This window comes from Strix uralensis, chromosome 24 (genome assembly GCF_047716275.1).
Source record: "Strix uralensis isolate ZFMK-TIS-50842 chromosome 24, bStrUra1, whole genome shotgun sequence".
Classification (NCBI taxonomy): domain Eukaryota; kingdom Metazoa; phylum Chordata; class Aves; order Strigiformes; family Strigidae; genus Strix; species Strix uralensis.
The window spans coordinates 5,648,054-5,671,879 of record NC_133995.1 but is presented as its reverse complement, the minus strand read 5'-3'; the positions used below and the strand labels follow the sequence as shown (position 1 = coordinate 5,671,879).

The window sequence follows — 23,826 nt, the reverse complement described above, 5'->3', positions numbered from 1 at the left end:
TGTAGAAACCTGCTGTCCTTACCAAAATAGACACCGATTGCAAGGAACTCAGAACCAGCCCAAGCCAGTACAACTTCAGCTACAAAGCAAAGGGCTCCTGCAGCTCTTTTGGGGGGCGGGGATCAGGGATATTTGATTTTTGATACTTCCTCATCAGCTAGAGCCCAACTCACAGGGTTTTCTGGCAGCTGCTTAAAGCAGCCGTCAGTCACACACCTGAGGAGCGTGTTAGTGAGTTTGGTTTCCTACCTCACTGGTGTCCTTGTTTGAACTCTAGATGACGGAGCAGCGGAAGCGCAGACAAAGGATGGGGTTTGTGGATGTCCAGAATACCATGAACCACTAAGACACGGAAGAAGCATCGGCTTCACCCACGTCTATCAGCTAACGAGGCTGCTTATTCCTGGGTTCCACGCGTGGACGTCACTGGCAGAGAAAGACGGACCATGCGGAAGGGCTTCACAGTCAACATTTTCCTTAGAGCGCTTGTAAGCAATTCAGGAACCAGGGACTGGCCAGGATTCCTCGCAATACCTGGACCCCCACGTTACTCTAATGCCCTTGTAGGAAGATAAATTATACAGGACTTTCATTCCTCATTGCAATAACTCTTTATTTTGCAAATGTGGAGGGTTGTATCTTTATCTCCATGCGCTACATTCTGATGGCCCCCCCCCCTCAGGTGTAGTGTAACTAGCTGTAGGGCTGCAATATTTAACTTATTCCAAGAGTGGCACTAGTACACGAGGATCTTCGCAAACCAGCCATCGTATTTGCTGTGTACCTGCTCCATGCCGATCCCTCTCCATTTAAAGAATTCTGTTCGTCGCTGTGGTGCAGTAAAGAAGAACTAAACTCAAGGAGATGGATTTGTTAATTTAACTCGCCAGATGAGGATGAGTATCTGAGCTTGTCCTAGTGTGAACTAGTCTTTAGCCTTCTGCGGACCAAGATTATCGGGGCAGTAGTAGTAGGAGACTGCAGGTTTACAGGAGTTCACTGTGAAGGGGTGTCCTGTGTTTTAGTTTCATCTCTGGTGTAATGTTTTACTTTTTTTTGTTATTGTTGTTACTTAAGAACCGAAGTGTAAATTGCCTTAACTAAATTAAAGACAAAATCATGTTATAATAAAAACTGAAACATGGTAAAAGCAGCTCCCTTCCTGTGCACTCTGGTAGGTAATGGGGCTGTTATAAATGGAAATACAGAGCAATCCAAGGACCTGAAGCCAAGCCAGGGCTGTATTACCCAAGGTGCTCCACAACCCAATGCTCAGCTCCAGATGTTAAACGTTAAAACATAGTATGATGCTCCAGTCAGAAGAACAACAACGCTACCATGAAGAACTACCTTGAACACCAGCCTTGTTTTCTGAAGCTCTGGATTGGAGCCTGCTGCAAAGTCTCAAATTCTTTCACTACTTGCCAGGAAAACACTGTTCAAATACATAAAAAGGAGCAGCTGGTGGTGGTGCCTGGAGCCAAGCAGAGTCCTGGCATAGCTGTGTTCTAGACGCTCATCCTTCCCAAGCCAAGCAGTGCTGCAGCCACCCCAACGACAGTCCTGTGCCTCTGCCTCCCAAGAATAGAACTGATGTAAGCATTAAAGCTTTAAAAAGGAATAAAAATAGGCCACAGCAATGGGCTAATCACACTTGAAATTTGTTTATGGCCCCATACACCAACATGCCACTATAACCTATCTTTATCCCTCAGATATGCAGTAACCCATACGGAACCTTCTCTTCATGCTGAGGGAAATCTGCAGAGAGCTCAACCAGCAACACACCGCTGCAGCGTTTGACTGAAATCTCAATTAAACTTTTACACTGCTCCACCGTCACCATGGTTAACAGTCACCCTCAGTCCTCTCCTGCGTCTTCTCAAAAGGGAAATAAATGTCACGATTAAAGTTATCCCTCCCTCAATTTCACTGTTACCAGAGCTAACGCAGAAACACAAGCACAGCTACGTTTTCACATCATCACTATTGTTATTTTCACAAGCAAATTTCAAGCTAACATGGTGGCACCTACTTGCTCCATGCATTTCCTGGTTGTTCCATTTCTTGTAATACAAAGGATCAGGTCGAACACCACAGAGTTCTTTCCTCTACACTACACTGCTCAGTATGGTTTCAGCACAGATGTGTTAAGCTATGTCCTGTATCTTCAGGAAAAAAAACAGAGGGGGCACCCACTATGAAGGCTGCGAGGTGTAGGTCTGAACAAAAATGCTGTTGCTAAGAGGAATAAACGGTTTTATTCATCATGGCAACATACAGCACTTCAGGAATATATACAGTGGAGAATCTGGGAGTTAGCCTATCACTTCGAGTCCTCTTCAGGTTTCTTGGCATAAAACTTTTCTCGCAGTTTTTTCCATGTCCCTTTTTTCATGTCTTCCATCTGTTTCAGAATATCTGCAAAAGGAGTGGGGGAGAGAGACATGGGGAAAGAGGAAGAAAAGCAGAAAAGCAAAGGAATGAAAGCCCTCTTATAAAAGCTTTGCCTGACATATATTTTCCTTTTTTGACTTTTCATCTTAATGACTTTCTATTTCGAGGCCTGAGGCAAGTTTGTTTTCCCTTTCAATCAATTGTGTGGGGAGTCCCTTATCACTAACAACTAATACTCAGTTTCCACGCACTGCAATCAAAGTTAGGAACTGGAACAGAACAAAACTGCACTAGCTTCCTACATTGCACTTAATAAATGATCTGGCTGAGAGTGTTTCTGCATTGTGGTACCCTGTTTTCTCACAAAATCTAATACAAAAGAAGAAATACTGAAGGGAATTTGAACATGGTGAAACAGAAGCTGAGCTACATTTTGGAATGACATAGCAAATGTGCATCTCTTTCACACAGCTCCTGCTATCTGATCTCAAAGAGCCCTTGTAAACCCTTTGCTGTTCCTGCCCTGTGCAAAATACAATCGACTTCTTGCCCTGATAGATTACTGAAGATCAATTACTCCTGAGCTTACTTCTCGTTAAACATCCTAATATATTTGCACGGCAGTCCCATTCTGTCCTGGTGTCTAGCAGAAGTGATGCAGTGAACACCACAAAGACTAGAACATACTTTATCTCCTGCACTGACTTATTCTTAAATCAAGCACAGTATTAGTACCTGTTGCTAGGATCATCTTGCAGTCTTCTACTGTCACTCCAGTGAAGCTTGTGTCTTTCAGGCGTGGATACTTCACAAGCAAGCAGGTAGGTGAGAGAAGGAGAGAGACAAAAAGATGTCACTTGTAGTGCATTAGAAAAGGTAAAAATGTCACCATACGGTAGAGTCTGTGTTCATTTTCAGCCAAGCTCTAAGAATTCTGCACCATCTGCACTGTTCATACACGTCACAGAGGCCAAGATGTCTGCAGCTTTCCCGGAGCGACCAAAGGCACCAGGTAGTGCCACATCCACCTGATGGCTCATTTGTCTGTTCGACATTCCCAGAAACCCTGCTGGGAGCAGGCAGCCGACTGCAGCAGATGGTGACTCACCCCCTAAAGAGGGATGATGGCTAATGCCAAAGCTCACCTTGTTTTTGTAGTAGTTGGTGTGGATTCGGACTAAGCTCTCGTACATTTGGTCACAGGTCTCGGGGTCAGCAATCTGGGAAAGGAGAAAAGTATCACAAAAGTCTTATTTTAAACCTCCATAGCAAAACCCACCTCGTTTCAAGGCTGGAGAAAAGGACTGTCAGGGAGCAGCTTTGGGGACTTTTCAGTGCACTGCAAGATGCTGGTGACCCCTACTATGCTGCTGCAGACTGCAGAGCATTTTCTTTCCCCTCCACTTCTCACCAGCTTGGCCTACAAGAATAATGAGGCATGTGATTTCCAGAATGGAGCTTAAACTCTGCTCAAAAAGATTTGACAGATGAACCATGAATACACAGTTAATGAGAATACTGCTGGACAGTTTTCTTTTCACATTTCTTGGCCAGTGCTGTGAAATCTGCTCAAAGGCCAGTTTTGCCACCTGTTTTATTCCAAAGCATCAAATAGGATAATGTACTAGGATGGAAGTTAGAAAATCCCAGTGCAGGCTAAAAATAGTTTATAATTGATTAGGGAAAAAGCAACATGAAAGACACTGAACAGCTTGTGAAAGGTAAATGGGTTCCTATTTTGGTCTAGTAAGTTGGAAAGATCTTGCTAATACCTAAACCACTGCTAGATGCCTCGGACAGGTGCATCTGCCTTGCAGAGCACCTATTTAGCAGCGTGGATGGCACATCATCTTGTTTTTCTATTTTACAATGGAAACCAACTGAACCAGAACTCTGCAATGCTGCTCAATGACATCAAACATAAATGATTAAAACGGCTACATGAATAAGAATAGTATCAACAGAAACACGTCAGGATAAAATGACACGGCTCAGCTGTCCTTGGGACGTTGGCACAGGTTCAGCACAAGGTGGGTAACGCCTCCTCTGCGCAAACTAGGAAAACTAAGGAAAAGCTCTCCTTATTCAGTAAGTAATGGCTGCTGCAGGAGAGAGGATATAGGGACAGACAGACTGTCAAGAGTAAGCACCATCACACTGCAGGTGATCTTCAGCTTAACGTATCTTGCAGTCGCATCTCAAATGACCCTGCTGATGTTTTAGTAATGATTGCAGAAATAGCTATTAAATGGGTAGCAGAAACAGCATTGACACCCCCCCCCCCCCATAAAATCAGCAAATCTTATTCCATGTGAATAAACCAGACATTAGACTGATAAAGTATTCTTTATGGTTCTAGTTCTCTTCTCAGCCATTCCTCCTGCTGTCTGCCAGTACATTTCCCTTTGCTGTATTAAGCCTTTATACATACAAATTGACATCAGCGCTGCAGGCATCAATTTAGATTTTCAAGACGGGTGGCAGCTTTGGGTTCTTGTAGCCAATTGGTGCAGCATGTTCAGCTGTCCTGAGCATATGAAAAAGCAATAAGCACTTTCTGAAACGTCTGCTGCAGACTATTCTGGTGACCAATATAGAATTAGGTGCCTATAATGGCTCCTTGAAGTAGAAAACGCATATCTGGAACAATGTTTTTATGCTAAGAAAGGGCACATTTACATTCTGCAGCACCACCTCTGAGCCTGTAAAGGTCTGCAGCCCAAGTCAAGCATCAGCTTCTCTAATTTATTTCAGCACCAAAGCGTAAACTCCAACACAATTACGACTGTAGGTAGCCAGAACACAATTTTTTAACTGCTGCATCCAGACAGTGCCAGGCAACGCTGCATTTCACTGTGTACTCCACATTGCATCACACCATCATCCTATTACACACTAATTAACTCGATTCCAGCACGGCACTGACCAATTCACAGTGCTTTGTACCCCACTTCCACAACCACGGGAATGGGGTTCTCCAAAGCGCACAGTGTAAACGGTGCAAGAACCGGGTATAAACCCCAGCTCTGCGAGAGACGAGTGACGTGGCTGACCGGGGCTGACTCGGGCCCGCGTTTCAAAGGCGAGCAGAGCCCTCACACACCGGCCTGTCCTGGGCGCCGAAGGAGGCTCTGCCGGGCCCCGAGGAGACCCGAGGGAGTCTCGTTTCACAGCGGAGCCCCGCAGGCACAACCTTCTCCTCAACTGCAACCGAGCGAGCTCGGAGGCGAGGGGCGCTACGGGAAGAACCCCGCGTCAGCGCCCAACTCCTGAGGTTTGTGCCCAGAAACCGCCACAGCCGCCTCAAGAGGACGGTTAAACCGTATCCCCCAGCCCCCACACCGCCGGAGGCCGGGAGGGAAGAGGCGCCTGCGCGGCCCAGGCCCCGCCTCGCCGCCCCCCCCCCCCGCCCCGGAGCAGGCCTCCCCGGCAGGGCTGCCGCCCCCCGCCGCCCTCACCTGCGTATTCTCCCCCTCGCGGAAGGCCTGCGCCACCCGCTGCCGCAGGAAGGCGCCCAGGTCTCGCTGCCGCTTCGTCTCTTCCACCGGCCACTCCTCGCAGAGCTTCAGGAACCGCCGGTACCTGGTGGCCGCCATCGCTGCCGGCAGCGCCGGCCATGAGGGGATCACGTGACCTACGGCGGGCGAGAGGGGTCAGGCGGGAGCGGGCGGGCGAGGCCGCGCATGCGCGGAGCGGGACCGGCCCCGGCGGGAGGGTGATGGCGGGGGGGGCGGGTAACGGCGCTGCCCCTCCGCGCTTCCCCCCGGGGGGCAGCACCGAACGGGAGGGCTGGGGGGGCTCCTAAGAGCCTGCCCCATCCACCCTCCCCCGCTCCGTTCCCAGGGGTGCTTTCAGTGAGGGCTGGGAGAGCTGCCATCGCGGCCCTCGGGCCCAGGCCGCTGAAAGGGCGGCGGTCGAGGCCTAGGGAGGTCAGCGCTCCGAGGAGCACCCGGGGGGGCTCACAGCCTACCCGGGGGTTTTGAAGGGCAGCTGATAAGTGGCCTGGCTTTGCCCATTCATTTGCTCGATTGCTGCCTGCGCTGCCAGGCGTCCTGCCCTGTGTGGCTGGCAAAGGCACCTTGCTCCCGCGGCGCTGTGGATACCCGGGCCAGGCAGCCAGCAGCAGCCCATAATAGCTACCTTAATGCTTGGGTTTGGGCCATTTTAAAACCTGGAAAGTCTTGCCTGGTTTTCCCCTTCTCCACATGGAGTGCATAAAGTTGTACACTGGCTCAGAGCTCCTCCTCTTGGCAGGCAAATGGTTAAACACTTGGTAATTATGTGCTCATATATAAGGGATGAAACGGGAGGGAGCGGGATGCCTTCTAGCACTATTCAAGCAACAGGTTGCTGTTTTCTTTCCAGGAACAATGGCAGTTGAAGCGTGCAGACAAGTGTTTTACTCTGCTGAGGAGGGGGTCTGGCTGCTGCTATCACGCGTAGACCCTTCTCCATCCTTCCCCACATTCAGACCCGGTGAGCGCATCCAGCAAGAGGCTCAGCAGCGATGCAGATGCTGAGGTGGGTCTGTACAAACCCTGTCAGCGGAGCTGGTAACAACCACAATTAACACTCATCACAGGACCACGGTGCACGCGCGTGAGCCAAGCCAATTGATGATTCAGTCCTTTCACTACCGACGTGGAGGGTTTGTGGCTTTTTTTATAGTCATCTGAGTTTGTGGGCAAGAAATAATGCAACGCTGTGGACAACATCCAGTAAATAATGAGGTCTTCCCAGATGGACTTTAGGCCAAGTAAAATAATGCAACTGGGCCAGATGACTTAAATTTTCCAGCTATAAATTGCAGCAATTCACCAGCTGTACGCAGTAAAATAGAAGTGAAGGGGTCTCCCTTGAGATCTGGTGTTTAAACCTGTGGAAATAACAGCTCTCTTCCAAACATACAGCCCTAAACAAAAGATAACGTAATGTAAGAATGCTGTTGAAGTGAAAACGAGATGGACAACAGGTGACAGTTACTTAGACAATTTTATTTATATCCCCACTCCCCAGTAATGGGGTTCTGTAGCTCTATTCCTTGTGTAAGGACTTTTTCAGGTTTCCCACACCATGCAGGAAGGAATTATGTTTGCTCCGTAATAATAAAATCTGTCCACAAAAGCTGTAAACATTATTTTGAGTCTTTTGTTATTGTCTCCTTCAAACACGCACACAATATTTGTATCGAAGAATTTCTAGGTGACCTTTAATGTCCTTTAATGTCTAGGTGACCTTTTTTTTTTCTTTTTTTAAGCAAAAATACCTTGATGCGAATGGTTTTTTTGTGACTGATATCTGACAGAATCATTGCATTCCCATACTCCCAGCCCCTACGGAGCCCCTTGCTTAGAAGGTTTCTGAAACATGCCCTGTTATACTCCCGCAGGGATATTAAACCTTTGCAAGGTCCAGTTCTTGGTCTGAGGCCGCCCTGCTTTTACACCTTAAGCAGCACAGAACCTCTGCAGCGTCTCGTCCGCCCGCGTTTCAACACCCGCGCAGTTCGGAGAACACCCGCCCGCCTCGCAGCGCTGGGCATGTGGAGCGTGAAGGTCAGGGGGTGCGTTTTTCTCTCCCGCTCGTGTCTTTGCGTTCGGCCCGTAGCGTTGAGCATGAGTTGAAAGTAATGCTGCAATCTGTTTAGACCTGCCAGCTCATTTTAATAGTCTCGCTCAAATGCACAGTATCTCCTTAGCCCGCTTGGCTTTGTGAGTGTGGAGGTGAGCAGGTCCTATTTTATCACTAAGACTCTTTCAAGTAATGCTTTCTTTTGGCTCACAAATAAATCAAGGACAGCAGTAAAACAAGAAAGGAAAATAAATCTTCTGATTGATTGTAGACAGAGCGGGTTCTTTCAGCTCTTTGCTTTTTACGCTTGAGTTCAGTAATGGCACGTAGCGTTTCTTTGCACTTTCCTAGCAAGCTGTCCACGCTTTCATTCCAAACCGTGCACGTGACGTCCAGCAGCGGTGAGGGTCCCACACAACTGACCCCATGCGGTATTTCTCAGGGCTATCGGTCACTAGTAAATCCAGGCTATTTCACAGAATTTGTCATTTTCCTTCTGAGATATTCTGAAGGATTTTGATGAGATTCTCCAGGCCAAAAATATAGCCGTGGTCTGGCCCGTCATAAGTGGTGTGGTTGCATTTGGAGCCTTTAAAAGTGGTGTGGGCAAAGTCTATCATCCGGACGTCAACTCTGGAGTGGTTAGTGCTGTGTGACGCGGTGCGGTTTGTTCTTTGGAAGTGAAGGTGATTATCCAGGGGTGCCGTGTTCTCCTTGTGCTCCTGTCCGTCATAAATGATGAGAAGTGAGCTGGAGTAGAACCTGTAAGAGCTTTGCTTCCTAATGACAGAAAGCAGAGCTTTCAGCCGCAGGATGATGGGCTCCAGGAGGTCTGTTCTGAGGTGGTTACCGTTGCACAGGAACTGGTACAAGGTCTGCCTGAATCCCTCCGGTGAGAGTTTCCTGCCGTAATACTTATCTTTGCAGAGAAAATGGCCACTGTCCACTTGGTAAACCTTGAGGAAAGAGAGCAACAATCCCAATTGAGCGGTTCAGTTTTCCCAAAGCTCTAGATTTCACCCTAATCTAAAAAGTTCAGACCCAAGCTGAGTTTTGGGGCACAGATCCTCTGCAGTCTGGCAATATCTAGCAATGCTGGCAGTGTCCTGCAGGCTTCTTGCTGAATCCCACCTCCTGTCTTTTCTGGAGATTTAAAGTATTCAATTTAAACCACTGGTGCAGATTCTTGTTGTACTGCTATAAATCACCCCTTTGTGAAGCCCAAATAGCTGTAAGTCATAGCCGTGTCACTAGTGATTTACAGCATCTTCCCTCTGGCTATGGTAGGGGTTTGCAGTAGTACAGAAATACCCCAGCTTTGTACCTTCTCGCAATATGTAATGCACGGGTAGCAATAATCTTGCTTTCTTAAACACAGAGAGACAAGATGTAGACAGAAATTTGAACGTGAGGCTCTGGAAACACCGAGTAAGAAATGAGGGAGTGAGTTTAGAATTAGCTCACACACCAGTTGTAATTTAAAGGATAATCTGCTCAACAGAAGGATGTCAGAGACCAGAAAGGGACACAGGGTTCGACACCGAGTGTTTACGCTGCTGTATATGTGCTTTATAATCATCATTCTCATAATTATCCTTCAGGCACAGCAGAATAACATTTTGAAACCTGCTTGAGAAGTGTGAGTGAAACAAATGTGTGGTTTCAGTTTCTAGGAGGAAGGGCAGCGATTTTGAGCAAGAGCAACCATAATATTTAGCACAAAATAAACCCCTCGTTCTTGCGGCGACAGGATGAGGCAGTTCTGTCAAGGCACAAGCAGGGCAATGGGATACTTTTATGTTTTTCTTTTTTGTGTAGCAGCCACGAGCTGAGCATGAGAGGGGAATCTGTGTTCATGTACAGGCAGATTCTCAGCTGGGGTAGACTCGTACTGGTGGCAGTGGTGCGGGCTGGTGCGTACGCAGCCACCACTTGTGAAAGCAGCCAGATCTCCAGAAGCCGAAGAGGGGCACAGGGAAAGGGTTACCCTGTATGTGCCATATTCTGTACGTGTCCCTAAGCACCCTCTCATGCTTGAGGATAGGACACACAGCTCTTACGGCCAGTTCTTACAGCCGGTATTTGGAGAGAGACGAGAATAAAACTGCTTCAATTTACACCAAGGAAGAGCCCCTTTAGTTTTCCAGCTTGGTTTCAAGCCGTGTGTCGGGCAAACACCAAGAGGACAGAGGCTTCCTCTTACCTGCATCCCACAGATGCGAACGCCCAGAGATGCAGAGGTGCTTTGTTCGCATTTCTTGATGTGCCGGGCTTTCTTCTCCTCCGAGGCGTCATCGCCATGCTGCCGGGTTCCCATCTTTAAGTCCAGGATGCAGGGGTAGTTGTATTTTGATACCACATTTTCAAGCAATAGAAACTCTGAACATGAGTTAAGGGAAACATGATACTTTTAAATTCTAATTGAAAGAGGTCTTAAATCAGAGCAACTGCTGACTCTCCTCCATAATAGCTCACAACTCTAATGAGACTTTCTGAGCCAATTTTACCAACATGTCATTGCTATAGGCCCCTTGCTGCCAATTTCAGTTAATTTACTGTAGTACAGTCCTACCAATTAAAGCACCAACAGCTCCATTCTCCAGTGACACGATAGCCCTGGGCTGTCAATCCGACACCTTGCCTCAGTGCTGTGCTCACTCCAGTGGGTGTGGGGGAAGTTGTTAAACTGTATTACTCACATGACTGGTGGGTAATGAAGTGTAATAGGAAAATAAAAGGCGAGGCAGCTGCTAATTCCTATATAGTTGTGGTTTTAAATGTATGCCATGGGGATCATTGACTTATGCTGAATACCCTTTATGGGAAGTGGGTTTTTTTCTTTTTCTTAATTTTTTTTTTTATAAACACTGGGAGAAGATAGCAAAGCAACTATATGCTGTATTTTCCCAGAGACTGGGCAGAGGAGGGATGTGTACCCCTGCAATAAAACATACATTGATTACAAGCTGCTATTTGTAGCCAAGACTATGCTGGAGGGGAGAGAGGAAAAAGGATACGATGAAGTTTGTTCTCGTTATGCTTGGAGGACATGCGGTTCAGGTGCTGCCTGTGACAGTGCAGTCCCCAGGGGTTGTAGCTGTTTCTTTCTGGCTGGTTTCCATTTGCATCTTCCAAAAGTGAATCTGTGCGGTACTGAAGGTCTGTCCTCAATAGCATCTTCCCCGGGCAGCTAGACAAAACACACAAAAGAACATGTTTGGTTTATAAGCTCCGGAAAAGAATATTCCTTCCCCTCCTCTTTTGCAGAGCCTCTAACTTGGTAAAGTAAATTTTCAGGGACTTTCATAGGAAGCATATTCATCATGTCCAACCTGTGGAGATCCTTTGTTACTCTGTAAAAGTAATTTTCAGAAAGCCAGCTATTGCTGGGTGCCATTATAATTTCATTATAATTCATTATAATTTCTTTCATGATAATTTCAAAGTGTGCTTGGCTCCGATGAAAAGCACCGTTCATAGCACCAATGACCAGGAATCTCTGTTTATCTACCTAATGGGCACAACATGGGCAAATTGTGCAACAATAGGAATGATTCCCAATTTATAGGGGCTTGCTTCGAGGAGGGGAGGGAGGGAGGGAGCGATGAGGAGGTTTGTTCTCCTTGGAGGGTTGTTCCTTGGTCTCGCTCATCCAAAATCCGTAACTCCCATCACACTGAAGGCAGCGATTTCACAGTAGCAATATTGCACCCTTCAGTCATAGCTGACCTAGGTCTTTTCTGAACCAGCTGAGATGAAAGATGTCTTGCAGAAAGCCTCTGCAAGCCCTAAGGTCACGGTGTGCTTGCAAACACCTCACTGCCCTCCACAGACAGCTCTCCCCTGGGACGAGGACAGGGTTGAACCACCCTCGAGCGTGCAGTTGCTGCGTGGCTGTTACCAGCAGAAGGGTGTTACGTGCTGTGTGCCTGGTGGCTGTTCTCCTGGGGCCTCTTTTCCTTTCGGAGCATGCTGTGCTCTGAGGAAACAGGTTTAAAGCAGAGTTTGAGGCCCATATTTGAGCCACAGCATCTCAGTGCTCCATCCACAAGCCGGGGAAGAGATGAACCATGAAGCCACCAGGCTGAGCTTTGCTTTTCTTCACCTTAGCTGGGCATTGCTTTTGCTCACTTTGCCTTAAACCAGGAGTTCTGTCACCAAAACCATCCCAGTTAGACCCTACCTAAAGCAGCAGCCAAGGACCAGGAGGTTTGCAGGGAGTGTCCCGGCCATGCCAGATCCTCACCTGTCTTTGAAAGTCTTGGTGAGCTGCGTGTGACTCCACTTGACGAGCGTGTGCTCGCTGCCGGTGCCGGTGCTGGCAGCCCACTTGCATTTGTGCCATATCGTCACCGAGGAGTCACCGATGGCTTTATCCAGCCGGGTGCAGCTCTCCGTCTGCAGGCTGGGGCTGGCGATCAGGTTCAGGTTGCCAAGGCTGTCCTTTTTGAGGTGCACGGAAACGATGCCTGGACAAAAAGGGGGAAAAAGAAATGAGAATGAGATTAACCCGTGGGTGACCATACAGGCTTGTTCTGCACCAGCCCGAGGTGGTCCAGCCTTCCTGAGAGGGCTGGCGCTTAGCCTACTGCCCACCCCATATTTTAGTGACCTCTCACACTGATCCCACTCTGATTTGAGGTTCAATAAACACCATCAGTCTGAGACCCTGGAAAACAGCCACAGGCTTTTCTAATTTTCTCTCCTTTCAAGGCTCGGCTTTGAACCTGCCTCCTCTAAACATCATGTTCCTTTGTCCTCCATCCCTCCAGGCTCTGCTGTGCCACAAGTGACACAGCAAAGACCCCTGCATTACACTGGGAACTCCTGGCTTATTTATGACAAGGGATTTAGGTCTCACTTTTTAGGACAGGGCAAAATTGGAAACGCTTTTCATTGGCAGGAAGCAGAGGGAGGGTTGGGGACCAGGAATTTTCCAAAGACAACCAGCGTGCCAACTGCTTCCTTTAATTGGAGGGCCCCCAGGAGCAAGGGCAGAGGCGTGTGCATGGGCTGGCAGCGCTGCCTGTATCTGTGATGCCCGTACATTGTCATGGTCATGTCCTTCCCCAAGCGCTAAGGACCAGTGCTCAAACAGCCAACGAGAGGGACCAGACCCTCACATGTCCAGTGTTCATGCACGAGGAGGGACATGACCATGACTGGGCATTATTACTTTCCACCCTAAGTGCTTAAAACACCATTGTTTTATTTTAGCATTGCAATTTTCCCTGACTCGATAACAGGAATCACAGGGCTCAAATGCCATTCAGCCCATCACATATTTAGCCCAGTCTCAGCCCATTCCTGGCATGGGCATGGCTGCCTCCGCGTCTCAAATGACAGAGCAGGAATGGCCGTGGCTCACGTACCAGACAGCTCTGACCTTTCTGGGAAAGTCTGATTACTGCAGTCCCGTTCCTGCAGCCCTCTGGCATTTTTAGAGCGTCGCCCTTTAGGGCTCAGAGGGGATGCCAGCCGCATGAGTCGTACCCTGCAGCTTTCAAGTCTAGCAGCAGGAAGGCAGATCCAAAAGAGGATGGTCAAGGCTCTTGGACCAGCAGAACTCATCACTGGAAAGAGCCCTGTTAGCAACACGTGGAGCTGCGTTTTATCCAGCTGTCCCCAGGTACCCTCACTTGGTCTGTTGGGCGCTGCAGGGAGACGGCAGCTTAACCAACAAGGGAGCTCTTTTCTCCCAAGCAAATCTACCAAAACAAATAAATATGCAGACTCCCCTCTCTCCTTTTAAAGTGAGATTGTAGTAAGTAAACACAGACACGAGGATTTGCTCTCTCTGGGTGTGCACAGTCCTGCCTGCTGAGTTTTGCTGACTGAGGGAGGTTTTCACCGCCTGAATTTCAGGAGCCCTGTGTGTCTGCACCACCAGTCACCTCCGTTAGACTCAGGGTGCCCATCCCTCCCGGGGTCCTGCACCCCTAACCCTGCAGCTCCAGCCATAATTGGATGCATTTCCCTCCTGCCCTCCATACAGCCCCTCTGCTCGGGTACCACAACCATTTCTGTTCCCTTTTGCTGTAAAATCTGCATTAATCCAAACAGCATACCATGGCAGGCTCGGTTAGATCGGCTAATTTTGCACTGAAATGGGGGAGGAATATACACAGGCTACTCTGCCAAGGGAGCTGGGGAGCTGGAAACCTTAATTAGGGGGTAAGTAATATTTTTAGCTCTCTATCTTAGTCCCTTGCTCATGATGATGGTGAGCATGGGGAGCTCTGTCTTTCTCAAGCTCAAACGTTACCCACCTGATCTTTCATTGAGTCCCATCCGTAAAAAAACCCATATTACAGATAACTGAAAGCAAAGGAAATTCCTATCAGCTCGGATGCCTGCTTTGAATTTTCAGGGGAGGTAGGCAGGAAAAAAAGCCATCGTATCTTTTGCCTAAATCAAAGCCTTTTTATTTTTAAAACGTCACTGTGAGGCGAATGGAGTCCTCAATTCCAAATCTAGCGCTACGCCTCAGTTATGGCGCTCTAGCAGCCTGTAACCTTAAAAACTGTCCCAATTACATATCTGCAAGTCAATGGAGCTGTGCTGATTTACATAGTGCTGACAATCTGGCCCTAAAAACGTTATATATAGCACGAAACTGAGAGTTCTTAAGTGTCTTACACTAATATGAAAATTAACGGGAAGATTTTCAAAGGCAAGAACGAGCAGTTGAATTGCAAAGGAATGTGATCCTCTCACTCCTTCCAGTTGAAAACTCTTGTCTTCAAAAACCTATGTTTCAGCCCGAAAAATACTTTTGTTTCCTGATGTGCTTCCATACGGGTTTTGCATATGTCCTGCAAGTGACCAGCGTGTCTATACCACATGGCTACCGACCTCCTCCTTTATTGCAACAGGGAAATATCTATCTGGAAGCAAATTTAGTTACTCATCTTTGCTGGCCTTTTAGTGTCACCAAAACTGCAGTCGCCCTCCTGCCCAGCACCAGCGAGGCTGCCAGCGGGTATTTACGGGTGCTGTCACCATGCTAGTGGCATCCCAGTGATCCTCAGGAGCGTTTTGCTATGGAGTTCTACCCTCATGAATTTATTTTTAAATTTACATGTGCATTTATTTACTGCTGGGTGCAATAGGAATCTGAGCAGAACTGGGCTCAAAAACAAGTCCAGCATCCTCCTGCAAGCTCAGCTCGGGGCAGGCAGAGGCTTGCAAGGGGCTGCTGGGGAAAAGCCAATCCCAAGGTCACCAACCTGCCTGAAGTGGTTAAGTGAGTGGTAGACATTTTTTAAGCAGCCAACTTGGTGTTAGATTTGAATGATGACATTTGATCAACATTGCACATAATGTCATCATTACATAATGGTCCCCGAGCCGTCCCTGCCCCCACAGCCTAAGAATAGAGATGAGGAACATGGACACATGTGAACGGGTGATGAAGACCTCAGGATTGTTCCCCCTGATGCTCATCCTCCCCATCACCCTCATGGGAAACGTTCCACCTCTTTAATTCGCCTGGCATTCAGGGCTGGGACGGTTATCATCAGAATAAAAAATGTGTGTGCCCAATGCCAAATTGGAGAAGAATTGCTATTTAATTACCCCTCATTGCAAAACTCACTGGGACTTGCAATAGAAGAGAAAAAGAAGACAAAATGGTATTAATAACCGGGCCACTCCTGAACTGATAAGCTGGGACTGCTTAACATCTTTATTAGAGAGACAGAGCAGGGCCCAGTTCTCCAGCATCAAACCCTGGCCCTGGCTAAAGAAAATTGCTTAGAGGAAGACTTGTTTTCTTTCTTAAGCATCTTTTTAATATTGTCCCATAAATCTGCAAAGGCCCCTGACTTTCTGGGAAGGGAAGAGATTGGATTGGAAGCACACCGAAACCACAGCTGACACTTTGAGCTCTTTTCTGTAATGCTGAAGGACCAAAAGATATTTTAAGTTTTTACGTGACAGCTGAGCTTCTCGCCTCTCGCAAAAATCCAGGGTCAGGAGCTTTATGAGCAGCACAAGTCTGGCAGTAAAAGCAGAAATAGTGAGGGAATAAGAAAGGGAGGAAGGGAAGATGTCTTAAAAAAATACTGGGACCCCCACAGACACCAAGTGCTGCTTTTCAGTAGCTAAGCTGAGAAATTCAGCTGGGAAAGTGGTTCAGAGCAAGGAGAGTTAGGGACAGGAGAGGTGTTTGAAGGGGGGGGCTGGGCAGTGAAGGGGGGCAGCAAGCAGAGGGGCAGGTGGGAGGCTCTTCCCTGTCCCGGGAAGGTCTTGCTTGTGTCAGGACAGCTGCCTGGATTTAATTTTTAAGGAGTTAAATAGTCTGTACCTCTGGTTTTCCAGGGACCAGTGCTTGTGGGGAGCAAGGCTTGGGTCAGGTCAACCACCCAGTAAAAGTGATGCTTGGGACATCCCTGGGCTGGTTTTTCAGGCTTGGTGTTTCATGGTGGCCCCAAGGATCTCTCCCCCAGCTCGTGCTAGTGCCAACCCTGACCCTTTCCTTGACCGACTTCTCTGCTTCTGAAACAAACCTTCACCTCCTCTAAAACCAAGGCCTGGAGCAATGGGGCCAGGCACATGGTGTAAAGGCACCCTCAGCTCATGGGACAGAAAACTTTTCTTATCAGGGGATGCTAATTCAAAGCTCTACTGAACAGACCACATAATGTGTCAGATCTTGGGAATCCTGTTTTGAACAAGACCCTCCTAGTCCCTACTTTCCTGCACCTATTCAGTGTCACCATTCTCATGCCGTCAGACCAACTCTTCTGGGGCCATGGTGTGCAAAATCCTCAAAGCAAGCACTGTTGGGAAACCCCATCCTATTCCTGCCCCTTATTCTGTGTTTTTTCTATATTTACCCCCTCTGTCCTGCTCCTGCGCTGCCCTGGGAGGGGATCGTGTTCACACTATCAGCCTCCACCTTCTCATGCCTGTCCCCCTCAAGAACAGACCGATTTCAGCCCTATTTGACATAACAGGAGTCCCCTGTGCTACCAAGTCCAATCATGGCAGCAAGGGGATGGGCAGAGGGGAGGATCTGGTGCCATCAGCCAGCACTCAACCCTTATTAGCCATCAGAGAGTCCCAGGAAACCCTCCCATTCCCACAGACCTGCTGCTGCGCACACTCTCACCCGGGAAGCATCCATGCTTAGCAAAACCTGCACAAGCGACGGGGCTCCACTGCTCAGACCCAGCCCGACCGAGCCAGCCAGTACCTCCCGCACCGTCACTCATCCCTTATCCCAACCTCAGGACGAACACTGGGGACAACACTGCCAGCCCATAGCTCCTTCCCCAGCCCATAGCTCCTTCCCCAGCATCCCCCATTTACCTTTGTACTGGGGCGTGAACTGCCTCATGGCCAAGGGCAGCGACTCGTAGAAGCTCAGCTCCTGCGAGACCAAGGGCTTGCAGATGGTGTGCTCGTCGTACTTCATCATGCTCATGTGGCCGCCCACCTGATGGACAAAAGGCTCCAGGAGGACGGCGGTCCTGCTCTCGCTGGGGTCCAGGGGACTCTGCCCCACCATTATGCTGGGTGAAAGGTGGAGGGGGGGCTCACTCCCCTTTAGTAGCAGCGAAGAGGAATCGGAAGTGGAGTCTGGGACATACTGCGCCGGGCCAGTTAACACCCACTCTGGGTTTTCACTGATGGTATCTGCAGAACAGAGGGTATGGGGGTTGTGAGAAAGGGGCACGAGCCACCTCAAAGCCAGCATCTGCGCCGTCATCCCGGCAGGGTGGGAGCACGGCCGGGGCCGGGTGTCGAGGGCGCAGCCGGGTGGGATGAGATCTTTAGGTGCCCAGGGGCTGGCAGGGAGCCCTGGCCTGAAATGCAGAGTCTAGAAAAGACCCAATTTAGACCTGTTGGGGGCAAAAGAAACAGGGTGAAATGATCGAGAAGAGCTATCAGGTTAATGCAGTGGCCTTGTCAAAGCAGCTGGATCAGGGCATTCCTTGGACTGGTAATGCCAGGTTATTAATATGCTGTATTAATGACACCCCTTGCTGTGAAACAGCCCCAGTTTGCCCTACAAGACAGTGTTAATGATGGTCTTAGTCTTTCCCAAGCTATGACATTCCTTGCAAAGGAGGTTTATTAATAAAGTCTCTGCAAGCTCATGTCCCCAGGCAGTCCCTTGCCTCTTAACACTGTTGGTGGTGTTAGCAACATTTTCTGCACCTTCTACAGAAACCTCAGTTTGGGATATTCCCTGTCATTTAACACCAGAGCATTAGCAGGAGCGATTCCTCCACTGTGCTAGGACGTGTCAAACCAGCACCAAGACGGTTCGTACCCCAAGCTCTCCAGCCCTGCCCTCTGCTACAGCCCAGAGGAGCATCCAGCAACAGATCCATTCCTGATTCTAGTCCCCAAAAGAAATTCCTCCTTGATTTTGACAACAAGTTCTGGCTCTAAAGCAGTAAGGTAGGAAAAGCACGGACATGGACCACATCTGTGCAGCAGCACCCTGATTTCTCTTACAAGCACCCAGCAACACCCACTCCTTCACTTTATTCTTTGCAAGAAGCCCATGGATGACTCTTGCTGCGGTGGACATCAGGCAGGGGAATCCCATAGCCACGGAGGAAGACAAAAAGGCAGCTGAACTAATATTTACACTGGAGAAGCAGTCTGGCTTCATACTATCGAGGCAGTAAAATCATGGGAAGACATTCCAGACACCAAACTAAAAGGGATGGGGGAAAAAAATCATCCTTTTGAGGACTGGTTCATGTTCCTGCAGCCCTCAAAAAGGGGTGTGCAGAGCCCTGGTTTGCCTGCCCCTGTTAGCATGGGTGTCTTTCTCCTTGTTCCTCCAGTTTCAGCGTAGCTTGGGGAGTTTTGCATCCTATTTTTGCTAGCGAAAACCCAGTGCAGTAGATAATAACATCTTTGGAAGATCCATTTCTCTCTAGCAAAGCCTCCAGGATGTGTTGGTGGGTAAGCGACACCACCTCTGCCAACCCCAAGTCTTGCTGGGACCGAGGCAGCACCATCACCCCCTCCTTAACCAGGAGACAGTGAGTAGCAGAGGGATGGTGATGGTGGTACCTCCCTGCTCACGTCAGGAATAAACCTGGAATTTCCCACCGCGGGCAGCCAGCTGCCAGGCTGCTCCTGGGTCTCTGCAAGCAAGGCAGGCTCAGCCATTCCTCTGGTGCCAACACTTACAGCCCAACCCGGGAGCTTTAACCACTGAAATGCAGCGTATTCCTCATCCTGCAACAAAGAGCCAGAGCTCTGCTGCTTAAATTTCCCCTTCACACTCCTCCTGCTGCAATTAAACCACCAAGCAAACAAGCACTCGGCGCAGGTGCCCGTTTTGTTTTTCGCCGGGAGGTGTGGGATGAAGTGGGTTGAAGGCAGAGAAGGGGGAGAAGAAACACTCCTACCTCCAAAACACACGGAGCAGCTCCTTTAACTTCCCCTAAGGTGGTTTTTTTCACCACCCCCCCACCCCCCCAACCCCCCATTTTTCTATTCTTTCCTCACCGCACACTTTGGAGAGGAATTTCTACTCTACAATTACCAGCCTGTACCTGAGGGAACAAAGCCAGGCCACTTAGATGAGTGCTTTTCAGCCGGGGAAGAAAGCAGCTCTTCAGAGCCTTTCTACAAGTTAATAAAAGCATTTAGCATTTTGTTAAGTTGTGGCAACTTTTAAAGAGGATTTCTCCCTTGAAAGCTGTAAGTTTGTTGTGCGGGGTTGTTTTTTTTTCCCTCCTCCCCTCTTTCAAAAAAAAAAAAAAAAAGGAGAAAAGCAGAAAGCGAGCGGATTTATTATAACATCTCTTTGGAGCAAAGAGTGCAACATGACTTCAATCCAGTATTTATTGCTTCAGAGACAGTCCAAGGCTGAAACTCGGCTGACGTAACACAATTCTGGCAATCTTGGCATTGCAAAGAGAGTTGGGGGGAAACCCCCCCCAATTTGATAAGGTTCCTACTGTTTTCTCTTAAGCAAAACTCAGAGCAAGATTTGCAGTAAGAGAAAGGGGCTCTTTTCATTTAGTTTTTATTCTGAAGCAGCTTGTCCATTTGGAGCAGATAAATGTTACTGCAAACACTTACTGAGCTGCTCTGAGCTCCTCTGAAACAAGACACTCTTGAAATAAATCACTTCTGCCGGCTCAAGTTGTCGCAAACACCAAAAGATATTTACGTCACTAAAAATACATGGAATTACAGATAAATCTGTATCCTCAAAAACAAAACACCTTGAATATTTTCCTCTAGCTGGGGAAAAAAAAAAAAGGCAACCCAGGCACTGCAGATGAAGATGAGTCAGAAAATATTGGGGAAGGAAAATACAGAGAACTCCCCTCTCCAGAAAAAAATATCAAGATACTTTAAAACATCTACATCTCCCTGGTGACTGTCAGAACACAGCAGCTTCCCTTCCAGTGCATCACGGCAGCATCACTGGCCGGAGACGGACTTGAATTTCTAACGATCGCGGGTGTGTAACAAGGAGCTGCCAGGCTGATCGAGACCGGCCAGACCACGGCCCCGCTGGTGGCACAAGCCAGGGCTGGCAGGGGCACCGACAGCCGGGTACCCTCACCCTCCGCCCCACTCTCATTTAGGACCAAATGTCCAAAGAGTCTGAGCTAAACAATTTATTCCCATCTCTAAGCAGAGCCAAAAGAAATCAAGCAGATTAAATTCGCTAATCTTTAATTAGTGCCTACTCCATCCCATCCCAAGCAGAAACGTGGTGGCTCTGACATGCTGGGGGCGAAACGCAGACAGCCCAGCCCTAGGAGAAAGCTCATCCCTCATGAATAGCTGGGCTCCTCTGAGCAGAAATACTTTGGAATATTAAAAGGCAAAATCACTTTAAAAACAAGTGCTCTGTCAGCACAAAGTCGGGTTTCAAGCACTGCAGGGGGCTGCTAGTTTTGTTTTCCTTTGCTGAAAGGCAAGAAGATTTGAAGAGATCTGTATGTCCATAGCTCTTGGTACTGGAGCTGACTGGGAATCAGAGCCAGCTCCTGCACCGAGCACCAGCCCAGCCAGAGAGCAAGGTGGGGGCAAAGCCCAGTTGCCCCATTTCCCTTCAGTCTTTGGCCTCGTGCCTCCAAACTCCGCAATGCCTCGGCCATCAGGAAAATCCTGCCTTTTCCAGCTCAGCGCCCATCCCGGCAGGGCTCGAAGCAGACTCGGGCTGTTCACACAGGCAGGCAAGCGGCTGCAGCCCTCAATGAACCTTCAGATCTGCCTTTCCTGCTCTTCCCTTGACTACAGCCAAAGTCAGAAATAGTTGCAGAGCAGCACCATGCCGGGAGCGAAAAGCTCAACTCTCAGCAAGAAACCCAGCTCTGACCATCCTGCCATAAATCCTTACGTGCAGAAACCCTCAGCTCTTTTATCTTACTTTTCCTTTCCTGAAAGAAAATGATGTACATAAAGTTGATGACTGGTCCCCGCGTCCCTCACGAAGAAGATGCAAAGATTCAGTTTGCTGCACTGAAGGATTTATTCGGCCGCTGTGCGGGAAGCAGCAGGATTGATGGGAAGGGATGGGAGTTATCTGGGGCTGGCAGGCTGCTGAGAGCCCCCTGCCCACCCTAGGGGGCTGGCATGGGCATCAGGAGATGGTGTGGGGCGGCAGCGGGGCCGGCAGGGGCTGGGCTGTGTGGTGGGACACAAGAACGTGCCTTTGGACCGCGGTAGCGAGCTTGGGGCTGCCAGCAGCGCCGTGGGATGGGGGGATACGGTGCCACCACATCCTGTGGGAAAAGGCACGGGTCCCCTCACTCCCCTGCCTGATTTCTGCCCTTCACACCACCAAACACCACCTGCCCTTTTGCCAAGAATGCCTGCACTTTCCAGCAATGCCACAAATGTGATGGAGAACCGAAAGCCACCTGGCTCATTTTTTGCAGACCCCGGGTTGCTCCAGAGGTTCGCACCAACCCCCCGAAGTTGCCGGCTGTCCCCCTCGCTCCCATCCCTTCCCGCAAGCCACAGCAGTGCTCAGAGCCTTCCTAATAATATCCCCCCTGCTCTCCAAAATCAAATGCTTGTTCATCCTGCCCGTATTCATCCTGCCCTGGAAGGCAGCCGGCGCGGATGCAGAAGCCACCCTGGACCTCACCCGCTGTGTGGATGTGGCCGGTCCGGGCTCGGCGGCGAGTGTGGGCTCAGGGCTCTGCCGGGGCTGGGGCTCTCGCTGCTTCTCGGTGTGGCTCGAGTATGAGAAATGAAGGAGCGGGGGGAGCCCGCGGACATTTGGGCCATCACCTGACCGCCGCCGCGGGTGCTGGCAAGCGCCTGGTATGTCCGGCTGACAGCTGAGCTTTATAGGGGGGAGAAACACTCTTGGGTGTTAAAGGAAAACAAAACTGTGTGTGCGAGATGGTTATGGAAGGAGGGAGAAGGGCCAGCCTTGTGCAAGGCTTTCCAGAAAGTGTGCCCATGCCCCAGCTCCCTTATGCAATCGTCTCTCCAGGAAAACAACTGTTGCTTTTTTCCGGTCTGTTTTCCACTTTACTGGCTGAAAAAGCCCCCCTGGCTCAGCCCCACCGGTGTTTATCATGTCCCCACACGAGCAGGCTGGGCAGCCTGGCAGGGAGCAGGACGGACACCGGCTTCCCGGAGCTCCCAGCAAACCAACCCACCAGCTGTTTGCTCCCCGTGTGGGGGGAACGGGCAAAGGGGCTGCGATTGCTGTGGGACAGACCGAATCACCAGTCTTTTTGGGAAAAAAAAGCTATTTATGGCAAGAGGGACAAGGCACGGGGCAAGACTGGGGTTTGCCCCAAGCTGAGCAGCAGGGGAGCGGATCGGGGAGCAGATCAGGGAGCGGAGCCCGCACCCACCCAGCCCCAAGCCTGCCAACAGCCTCGTGCAGGGAAAAACAACACCCCGGCGCTTGGGGAGCGGTGGGGGAATGGAAAAGTCCCAGGGAATTTGCTGCCAAGGCCAAATTGTCTCCTTCAGTGAGTCAAGGACAGCGCGTGCCCCCCAGCCCCCTCCAGACACCCCCTCCCCGGCATCCTCTCGGGTGCCTGCCAAGGGCAAGCGTGCTCTGGACATGCTGTGCCAGCCCCCTGCATCCCAAGACAGGACCCATATATGATTTAGGGGACCTGGACATCCCCCAGGACAAGGAGGGGGTGCTGCCCGCTCTCATCCCCCAGTCCCGGGGGACCCAGACCAGTCCCCAGCAATAACTTGAGGACATTAGCAGATTGGGGCCCATGACTGGGGCCCCACAGGCTGTGATAGGGAAGGCGCTGGGAGGGCTTTGCAGCAAAACGGCAGGAGGTTGGGAAGAAAATCTCGCTGTTGAGATAACGATTGATGGATGTGGTAATTCTCGGTAACTGGAGGGGAGAAAACAGCCTCACGAAGACCAGAGGGATCGAACTGATGGTCGGGGGCAGAGGCCGAGATTAAAGACAAAGATGAAACAAAGGCCCTTATTCCCAAACCCTGACTTTACTCTGCTTTATACTGGTATTTTAGTTCAGGAAAGTGCTTTTTTTTCTTTTAAATAAAGCTTGGTTTCTAAAGGAAAAAAGCTGATGTGGGTACACTGCAAGGCCAGCCATGGTGCATCCCCCACCAACAACTTCTGAACCCATTGGCCAATCCCAGCAAAACTCAATAGAACTGCCAAAAACTCGGGGTGTAAATTCCCCTGAGGTACCTCACCGCCTTCCAGCAATGGGGTGAAACATCCCCCAGCCATGATTCAGCTCTGCCCGGCTTTGCCTGCACCACAACGGCCCTGGAGCAGCCAAAGGCTGGGGGAGAGGATGGGTTGGGAGTAAAACACATGGGGCTGGGGAGACCGAGTGACCTTTCCAGCCCGGGCACCTTGCTCGGGTGTGGGGAACATGCTCCCATCCTGCCCCTTGC

The 23,826-nt window shown here is 49.6% G+C and overlaps 3 protein-coding genes and 1 long non-coding RNA gene across 4 annotated transcripts in view; 2 read left to right on the top strand and 2 right to left on the bottom strand.

Annotated features, from left to right (window-relative positions):
* The window catches only part of ITPR3 (inositol 1,4,5-trisphosphate receptor type 3), a 43,234-nt gene extending 42,081 nt beyond the window's left edge, over positions 1 to 1,153 (top strand). Inside the window, exon 58 of the mRNA XM_074894043.1 lies at positions 278 to 1,153. Within this exon, the coding sequence (XP_074750144.1) occupies positions 278 to 346 (69 nt within the window). The 3' untranslated portion in view covers positions 347 to 1,153. The remainder of the gene's footprint in view (positions 1 to 277) is intronic.
* A 1,089-nt stretch (positions 1,154 to 2,242) lies between these two features.
* On the bottom strand, positions 2,243 to 6,031 carry UQCC2 (ubiquinol-cytochrome c reductase complex assembly factor 2). The gene is made up of 4 exons (XM_074894045.1): positions 5,856 to 6,031; positions 3,543 to 3,617; positions 3,133 to 3,202; positions 2,243 to 2,421 (listed from the first exon to the last, which is right to left on the bottom strand). Exons 1-4 carry the CDS (start codon positions 5,991 to 5,993, stop codon positions 2,327 to 2,329), a joined length of 378 nt encoding a protein of 125 aa, XP_074750146.1. The 5' UTR covers positions 5,994 to 6,031; the 3' UTR covers positions 2,243 to 2,326.
* Positions 6,032 to 6,184: 153 nt separating this feature from the next.
* On the top strand, positions 6,185 to 7,534 carry LOC141954472 (uncharacterized). Its single transcript, XR_012632192.1, has 2 exons — positions 6,185 to 6,670; positions 6,763 to 7,534. It is a non-coding gene; the product is annotated as an uncharacterized LOC141954472 (long non-coding RNA).
* IP6K3 (inositol hexakisphosphate kinase 3) lies at positions 7,371 to 22,210 on the bottom strand. The gene is made up of 6 exons (XM_074894044.1): positions 22,058 to 22,210; positions 17,284 to 17,610; positions 12,215 to 12,437; positions 10,986 to 11,158; positions 10,172 to 10,347; positions 7,371 to 8,924 (listed from the first exon to the last, which is right to left on the bottom strand). Exons 2-6 carry the CDS (start codon positions 17,480 to 17,482, stop codon positions 8,454 to 8,456), a joined length of 1,242 nt encoding a protein of 413 aa, XP_074750145.1. The 5' UTR covers positions 17,483 to 17,610; positions 22,058 to 22,210; the 3' UTR covers positions 7,371 to 8,453.
* Positions 22,211 to 23,826: the final 1,616 nt, after the last annotated feature.